The sequence below is a fragment of the Elephantulus edwardii genome, unplaced genomic scaffold, assembly GCF_000299155.1.
Source record: "Elephantulus edwardii isolate Elephantulus edwardi_28Jun2011 unplaced genomic scaffold, EleEdw1.0 scaffold00221, whole genome shotgun sequence".
In the NCBI taxonomy this organism is placed as follows: domain Eukaryota; kingdom Metazoa; phylum Chordata; class Mammalia; order Macroscelidea; family Macroscelididae; genus Elephantulus; species Elephantulus edwardii.
The window spans coordinates 2,048,140-2,057,246 of NW_006399971.1; the positions used below are offsets into that span (position 1 = coordinate 2,048,140).

The 9,107-nt window shown below is 36.6% G+C and overlaps 1 protein-coding gene across 2 annotated transcripts in view; it reads left to right on the forward strand.

Moving 5' to 3' along the window:
- CANX (calnexin) overlaps positions 1–9,107 on the forward strand; it is a 45,986-nt gene that overhangs the window by 17,287 nt on the left and 19,592 nt on the right. The window contains exons 1-7 of one of the 2 annotated variants that reach the window (XM_006898112.1): positions 1,548–1,720; positions 2,529–2,602; positions 2,938–2,996; positions 3,853–3,994; positions 4,727–4,808; positions 5,244–5,436; positions 6,619–6,808. In XM_006898112.1, coding sequence (XP_006898174.1) covers positions 1,553–1,720; positions 2,529–2,602; positions 2,938–2,996; positions 3,853–3,994; positions 4,727–4,808; positions 5,244–5,436; positions 6,619–6,808 — 908 coding nt within the window. In that variant the 5' untranslated portion in view covers positions 1,548–1,552. Of the gene's footprint in view, positions 1–1,547; positions 1,721–2,528; positions 2,603–2,937; positions 2,997–3,852; positions 3,995–4,726; positions 4,809–5,243; positions 5,437–6,618; positions 6,809–9,107 lie in introns of those variants that run through there. The other variant, XM_006898113.1, reaches the window with a different exon arrangement.

A 9,107-nucleotide genomic window follows, 5' to 3' on the forward strand; every position in this document is an offset into this window, starting at 1 on the left:
CCAAGAATTCTCTCCAGAACAAGTCCACCTTGCAGCAGTGTGGTGGCTTCGCTGTACCAGTCTTGAGGAGGGCCGGTGCCCAGCATCCATCCTGGGTGAGGGAATCTTCATTCTTGGCCGTGGAGGCCTCATGGAGCTGCAGTGGCTGTGCGGAGTGGCACAGGCTCTATGGGGGTGGGAGCCACGAGACTCACCCATTTCTCTTTGGGAATCCTTGAATTCCTGTTGTTGAGCCTCGATCTTCACTGAGGGCCAGTCATCAACTGTTTAAGTGTTCAATTTTCAATAAGCCGAAGTCTGTGGAAGGCCATAATGGCTTTAAGTGGTTTGCTGCTCCCGCAGCTCACCACGCTGTCTCTGCCTCCACCGCCATCTTGGATCTTGGTCTTCAGTTTTGTGAAGTCCCTTTGCTTTTTCTTTGTTCTCTGGCAGCAGGAGCTTTCTTTTTCTTCTCCATAGTTTCAGCTGGGATTTTTTTTTTTAAAGATTAAATCTTGACAAAGCAGTTTGGTAAAATGTTTATAGAATCATGGGTTAGGTAATAGGTAAACCTTTTCTGTTAAATCTTATTTTCTGCTACAGTTGGATTAAGTCACATATATTCCTTTCTGTCAATACTTCCTCTCATCTGTTCTACTGCACTTGTCATTATCTATCCATTATTTCCCTATAGTGTTCCCAGCTCCCCCATATCTGCCCTGTTTCACTTAGCATAATGTCCTTTAAGTTCCCTCATGTTGTGTAACGTTTTACAAGTTCATTGTTTTTCAGTGCAGCGTAATATTTAATTGTGTAAATGTACCATAGTTGTATACATAGATGCTTCCATCTCTTTGTTATTGTGAATAATGCAACATTAAACATGGGTGTGCATACATCTGTTTTAATCGTGGCTCTGCTTTCTTTAGGCTATTTCCAACTTCTTCAAAACGCACTAGACTGCCTTTCATAATGATTGTACCGTTCTACATTTCCTCTAGCAGTGAATGAGAATCCAATCTCTCTACAACCTCACCAGCATTTTGTTGTTTGCTGCCCTGTTGAACTTGTTGCCTTGTTGTTGCTGGAAGCACCTGAATTTTTTTTAACAGCAGTGTTTATAGGAGGTTTTTAACATGAGATCACTTGTTTCATCCATTATTTCATTGCATTGTTTTAATTAATATGCATTGTAAATGATTATGTGGAAGCATTGTTATCCATTGTAAAAACATATTATAAATTGTTAGTTTGAAATTGTATTTGAATACCCTAAGAAAATAACATTCTATGTATCTAATGTAGTAAGTAGTATAATATAGGTAAATAATTCTTTATGTTGGATTTTGACATTTCTTGATTTTTACTTTTTAACTAATTTTAAGAGAGTCCTTTAATCTCTGTGTTTAAGTTTCTTCATTTATAAAATGACTCACTTAATTTTTTTTTTAGTTCTACAATTTGGTGTTAAATGAAGCCTAGACTTAATTTGCTTATTTTGGATTACTATTTTTTAAAAAACTCAAAACAGCAGACCGTCCATTCAGCCTTACATTCTTTTTTATTGTAGACCATGGAAGGGAAATGGTTAGTCTGTATATTGCTGGTATTTGGAATTGCTGCCATTCAAGCTCATGATGGACATGATGATATTGACATTGAGGATGCCCTTGACGATGTCATTGAAGAGGTAGAAGACTCAACATCAAAATCAGATACCAGTACTTCTTCATCTCCAAAGGTTTGATGTAGTCATTGAGTCTATTCTTTTAGTCCTATTTTAAAAAGTAAGCTAAAATAACTTGGTTTTTTCCTGGCACCCAAAGATAATGTGTTTAATTCACTGGCCACTTATAAAAGTTTTCTTAACTGAAAGCAAACCAAGATTTGTTTAAAGTATCACTTTTTAAAAAAATTTTAATGATTTTAATGAAAGTTTACAGAAAATATAGGATTTTCATTCATTCATTGTTGCACATTTTCCTCCCTCCCATTTCCCTCCCCCAGTTCACTTTTTAAAAAATCATTCATTGTTGTACAATTTCCTCCCTTGCTCCATCCCTCCTCCAGTCCACTTTGCAGTGCACCTTATTCTGGTCTGTTTCCATACAAATAATGCCTAATTATATATCCCATTTAAACAGTCTTTCTTTCATCTTTCTAATGCAGTGTTTATTATTTTTCCCCTTTTCCTAGTTTCCCCCCAACGCCTCATGTCAGTCCTATTTATAACAGTGACTTTTATACAGTATTTGTACTTTGGTGACTGAGATCTTTCACTAAGCATAATGTCCTCCAGGGTCACTCATGCTGTCTAATGTTTTACAAGTTCCTTGTTTTTCAGTGCTGTGTAGTATTCTGTTGTGTGATTATACCATAGTTTTTTCCTATCCATCCATTAGGTTTGAGCCAGCAAGTCCTCTAGTAGGAATCTATCCTAAAGAAACTAGAGCGGCCACCCAAACAGATACAGGCACACCCATGTTTATTGCTACGTTATTCACAGTAGAAAATTTCAGTTCTTAACTTGCTTTTTACATTTAACACAGGTTACCTACAAAGCTCCAGTTCCAACAGGGGAAGTGTATTTTGCAGATTCCTTTGACAGAGGAACTCTTTCAGGGTAAGTGTTTATTAGGAAGGATGAACCTTAGAGGCAAATGGCAAGTTAATGAAATAATGGAGATTGGTCACCTCTTTTTTATTCAAAGTATACAGATAATAGAACATAGTTCACTTTTAGTTTTCACATATATACGTGCAATAGCAGTAATTCTATTTGTTATCTTGTTCTGCTATTAGCCATCAGCATTGGCCATTCCCAGATTTTTATGTCACTCTTAATAGATGTTCATGCCTTTTTTTTCTTTCTTACCCTTTGTTATTAGACTTTACACTGTCTTCATTGGTCAGTTTTATTTATTTGAATCTTCATGTTGGTTTTTTTCTGAATTACAGGTGGATTTTATCCAAAGCCAAGAAAGATGACACTGATGATGAAATTGCTAAATATGATGGTGAGAATTCTCTTTCATTCAGATAGAATAACAAGTTAAAATCTGACGGACTTAACTGTTTACGTGATATCTTTCAAGATTGTCTGAAAAGTTGTATATTTTAAAATTTTGCCATAGGAAATTTGTCATTATGTGCTATCTTAATATTTTATAGGATTAAAACCCACTGCCAAACAAATTAACCCACTGCTGTCAAGTTGGTTCTGACCTTACTTCTCGGTTCCATGGGTACAAAGCTTCAGGAGAGGAGACTGCTCATTTTTCTCTCTGAGTGGCTAGTGAATTCATGCTGCTAAGCTTTGAGCCAGTAGTCCAGTACATTAAGCACTATGCCACATGGGATTCCCCCCCCCCGTAAGGTTAGATATTTAATATTAATTTAATACCATAAAATTAAAGCTACTTATTGCTTGTGATGCTGTAAGTTGGAAATGGAACGTCTTCTCTGAGCAGTGGTAAAATGACTTCTGTAGTTATTACGGTTTTGTTGTTTTTTGTTCTTTTTTTAGAAAGCATGTCCTTATATTTGTCAGAGGGTCCTGCTGAGACCATAGTTAAGCCCTCAGCATGATCCAAAAAGTCAGTGACTCAAAACCACCAGTTCTGTGGGAGAATAGACCTGGCAGTGTGCCCCCATAAAGGTCGCAGCCTAGGAATTCCTATCAGGCAGTTTTCTTTTGCCTACAGAGTTGTTGTGAGTCAAAATTCACTTGACTTTACACAGCAATATATGTCAAATATAAGTATGTCTTAATATACTAACTCTGATAGATAACTAGAACATAATAAAATTTTGTCACTATGATAGTCTTGAACAATTTACACGGGAATGGTTTTGTTTTGAATTGTCTTGTAGGAAAGTGGGAGGTAGATGAGATGAAGGAAACAAAGCTTCCAGGTGATAAAGGACTTGTGTTAATGTCACGAGCCAAGCATCACGCCATCTCTGCTAAACTGAATAAGCCCTTCGTGTTTGATACCAAGCCTCTCATTGTTCAGTAAGTGAATGGCTGTTTGATATAAACTTTCTCAGAAGAGTAATCTCAGGAAACATTCTGTTGTAAAACTGCTTACTCTATGCAAGGGGAAAAAAATAATAATTTGGGGGTTTGTTGGTTCTGTTTTTTTGTTTTTGTTTCTTCTTGTTACATGCCTTCAAGTAGTATCTGACTGGCACAGGAGGAGATTTACCCTCCTCCAGTGGAACATCTGGTGGATTTGAACCACATACCTGAGGGATTGCAGCGCAGATTCTTGCCACTAGGCCACCAGAGTGCCCTTGAAATTACATAAATTTGAATAGAGGTTTGTAAGTAATGTTCTGCATCTCTGAATGGGATTTTATAGTGGTGGTGGTGATTTTTAAAAATATTGGCCCCCAAAATTTGAGACAATCTAGCTGTTCTTGCTCCTGACATAGAAATGGACTTTGCAGAAAGTATTTATTGGGAATTTTTCTATTAAGAGAACTTTTTTCTTTCCAACTGTGATTTTCATTCCTTCATTGTTACACATTTTCCTTGTTTTCCCTCCCCCAGTCTCCTTTGCAGTACACCTCTTGTTCCAGATTGTTGTCATACATATAATGCCTAATCATATGTTCCATTCAGAGAGAGAATCTTTGTAAAGGAGAGTCTAATAAAACATGACCTGAGATGAAAGGAAAATTTACTAAGAGGTTGGAGTTTTCAAAATGACATGAGGTTTTCTGCTTTTCTCTTTGAAACTAGGTATGAAGTTAATTTCCAAAATGGAATAGAATGTGGTGGTGCCTATGTGAAATTGCTTTCTAAAACTCCAGAACTCAACTTGGTATGTATGTATGTACTTACTATTTTTTATGTAGCCACCCACAATTATCTTTTAAGAATCTTAGAGAAAAGGAAAGAAAATGTTACAAGACCTATAAAAGAAATGCTTTCTTCTGTGCTGTTTAAATATTTTTGGAATGTTGGCGTATTGACTTTTATTTGAACTTCAATTGAGACCTGAGCTCCAGCTTACTAGCTACTTCTACTGTCTGATTTCCTCAAACTTAACTTGTAATAACATATTACCTTTTAATTTTTTAAGTACTTCTTAGATTCTCATTTAAAAATTTCTTGATGTGTTAATTGCTGGTGTCTATAAACCTCAGCATAAGGTTTTTCTTTAATTGCAACAATAATTTATGAAGATATATCACAAGCTTTATAAAACTTTTGAGTACACTGTATTAATTATCATAATCTATTTTTGTCTTTGAAGGATCAGTTTCATGACAAGACTCCATATACAATTATGTTTGGTCCAGATAAATGTGGAGAGGACTATAAATTGCACTTTATCTTCCGACACAAAAACCCAAAGACAGGTTCATATGAAGAAAAGCATGCTAAGAGACCAGATGCAGATCTGAAGAGCTATTTTACTGATAAGAAAACTCATCTTTATACATTAAGTAAGAAAAACCACTAGTGTAGAGATTTTATAGCAATATGCATTTCACATCTATTTAATTGAAATTATTGTATATCTGGAAAAGATTGTGTCCTGCAAATAAGAAAAGTGTTTTTGCTGACTTCAAATCTTACCTATTGCTTGAGCTGAAGGGATAGTTAAAATAATTTTGTGTGATAATTAGTCACTCATCATTTTGTGTCAGACTAATAGTTGCATTTTTTATGTTTTTAAGGTCTGTAAATGAAGTCTTGATCCATAAAATTTGATTTGCTGTATCTTTTAGGAGCTCTGGTGACTTGATTAGTAGGGAATCACCAGCTGCTCCTCTCCTGTAATTTTTTTTTAATTGGTTTTTTTTTATTGTATTATTTTTACGTGTACCGTCAAATCAGATCTGACTGGTACAGGAGAAGATTGCCCCCTCCTCCAGCAGAGCATCTGGTGGATTTGAACCGCGTACCTCTGGGATTGTAGTGCAGCGTCTTGCCACTAGGCCACCAGAGCTCCCTTCCTCTCCTGTAATTTGTAGCCTCTAAAATCCCACTGGAGGTTGAACTATGAGTCAACTTCAACTCAGCAATAAGAATTTTTTTATGTATTTTAGAAAGTAGAGGAAGCAGTAAATGGAAGTTAACTTGCCAAATGTTGTTGTTGTTGGTTTGTTATGTGCCGTCGAGTCGCCTGCGACTCATAGCAACCCTATGTACAACAGCCCTAAACTCCGCTCTGTCCTGTGCCAATCACACTGTCTCTGACACTCCCATCCCAATTATCCCAGTCACTGAATCAGTCCACCTCATAGAGGGCCTTCCTCTCCTGCGCCATCCCTCCACCCTCCCAAGCATGATGTCCCTCTCCAAGGACCGGTCTCTCCTCACTACATGTCCGAAGTAAGTTAGACGGAGCCTCAGAATCCTTGCCTCCAAGGAGCCACCCGGTTTAACCCTCTCCAGGACAAATCTATTTGTTTTCCTAGCAGTCCATGGTATTCTCAGTACTCTTCTCCAGCACCACAGCTCAAAGGCATCAGTTCTCCTTCTATCCTCCTTGGTCATTGTCCAACTCTCTGATGCATAACGTAAGCATGTGTAAAGTTATGTTCTGACTCTAGTCTTAATTGTGGCAGTGAGAGCTTGGAATAAGTGGTTAAGTAAACTTTTTATTTCATTTTCCTCCCCAGTCTTGAATCCAGATAATAACTTTGAGATACTGGTTGATCAGTCTGTTGTGAACAGTGGAAATCTGCTAAATGACATGACTCCACCTGTAAATCCATCACGTGACATTGAGGACCCAGAAGACCGGAAACCTGAGGACTGGGATGAAAGACCAAAAATAGCAGATCCAGATGCTGTTAAGCCAGATGACTGGTGAGTCTTCTTTAATGCTAGGTAACATGTTGTATGATGGCTTGAATAGCCAATTTTGGTAATAAATGATGTTTTCTGGTTATCTATAATATACTCCATAAATTACAGAAAAAAATTGTAGAAGACTATAGCTAGAAAGGAGTCACAGTGATTGTGTTGCATTTTGTTGTTTTATGCTTTTTGTTCTTTTGTGCTGTCAAATCTATCTCTTAACAACCTTGTGGCAGGGTAGACCTACTCCATAGGTTTTTCTAGGCTTTACTCTTTACTGAAGCATATCATATATTTTGTTTTTTGATTGTTAGATTTGAACCACTGATCTCTGTTAGTAGCCAATTACTTAACTGTTGAACCACTAGAACATCTTTTCACCTTTTAAATAAACATTGAAATGCTTAAATTTCATTTTAATTGAAAGAAATAACTTCCTCTTGGTTGTTTAACGGTACTCAGAAATATCTGCTTGATTTTGGACTGTGACATAGAGTAAACTACAAAGAGCTCCCAGTCTAGTTAGGAGACCGTTAGGTCAACAAATGGCAAAAGCATTAGGTTTTACTTGGTGATTAAAACACTGAGTATACCTAATCAGGAATTTTTTTTTTGCAGTAGGTTTAAATCAGACTGTGGCTTTTAGGTAGGATGAGAGTTAAACTACTAAAAGTTGAGAAATGGTATTCTTGATTAAAGAACTTCTGTGTTGAAGTAGAGGAGCAGGAGTGAAGTTGGCCTGTATGGAGGATTTCACTATATATTCCCTTTGGTGTAGGGTACATACACATTGGAAAATCATGAAAAATTAAATCTAGAAGGATCATACTCTTGTATTTGGACACATGTAATAGTATATTTTCAGAAATGTCTGCAACTACATAAGGAGAAAAAGTTGATCTTCCATTTGTAAAAGTATATGAAAACTTAGTAATTAAATTCTAGTTAATGTTTTTTCCTACTTAGACATGAAACTGCAAGTAGTTTATATTGCAGTAGTGGAAATGCCACTTTTATTTGTGTATTTGGTGAACTTTAGAGTTGAAGATTCATCCTTTTGCAGTGTTACATATATATCGATATATCCTTAAGTAGCTGGAGGCTTTTCATCAAGGATAAAGGGTAATTATTATACAAATTTTTTTTAAGTCAAATTTAAAACTAGCATGGTTCTGACCAAGATAGAAGGTTACTTTGCTTACCAGTTTGAGTGTCTTATGTCTAATTTCAAACTTAGGCATATATTTGTGAAGTTTTAAAGAAAAATTCTTCTTATAAAGATTTACATGCATAAAACTTACTCTCTCCCAGTGGTTTCTCATTTGTTCAATGTTCTATAACTTTTCATCACCCCAAAATTGTATTATTTTGCTTATTAGCATTCATTTGCCATTCCTTCCCTGAGCTGCTGGAAACCACTGATCTACTTTCCAGTTCTACAGATTTGCCAGTTCTGGACATATTTCATTAATGCAGTCATGCATGTGATGTGATCATTTTGCTGTTGTCTTCAACTTGGTCATAATCTTCATACTTGGTACATGCTGAAGTTCATGTGTTAGTACTTATTTTATAACTGACTAATGTTCCATTTTGTGGATATACTATATCTTGCTTGTCCATCCTCAGGTGAGGAATTCTTACGGATTAAGCCATGTTGTGCTCTGTTGCTAACTTACTCATCAGCTGGTGGACAGTTGGGTTTCTAATTTTGTCCTGTTAGGAATAATGTAACCATGTATAAGATTGTGTGTTTTCATGTTTTTATTAGAGTATATACTGAGGAGTAGAATTGTTAGCCCTGTTGGTATAGTGTATTATGTGTGGACTGCTAACCAAAAGGCCAGGGGTTCAAATGGACCAGCTGCTCTGAGGAATGGAGATGGGTTGTATTCTCCCCTAAACCTGATGGAGTGGTCATTATGAATTGAGATCAGTGTGACAACTACTGGAAGAAGTTTTAGGCCAATTCTTAGTTGGTATACTATATTAACTGTATTTTATGATAACTCTTAGGTGGCATATTATGTTTCTCTGTTGGACTGCCAAACCAAAGGTTGGCAGTTCAAATCTACCAGATATTCCACAGAAAGAGGATGGACCGTCTTTTCCTGTAAAGCTTTATAGCCAAAGGATTAGTTGGAGGACTGCCTTGAGGAGAATTAAACCAAATCCAAGGCAACCAAAATATGACTTTGAGTCTGTCCCACCTGAATTTCAGAACCATCTCAGGAACAGGTTTGAGACTTTGAACACTAATGAGCGAAGGCCAGATGAGTTGTGGGAGGATATCAAGGGTATCATCCAG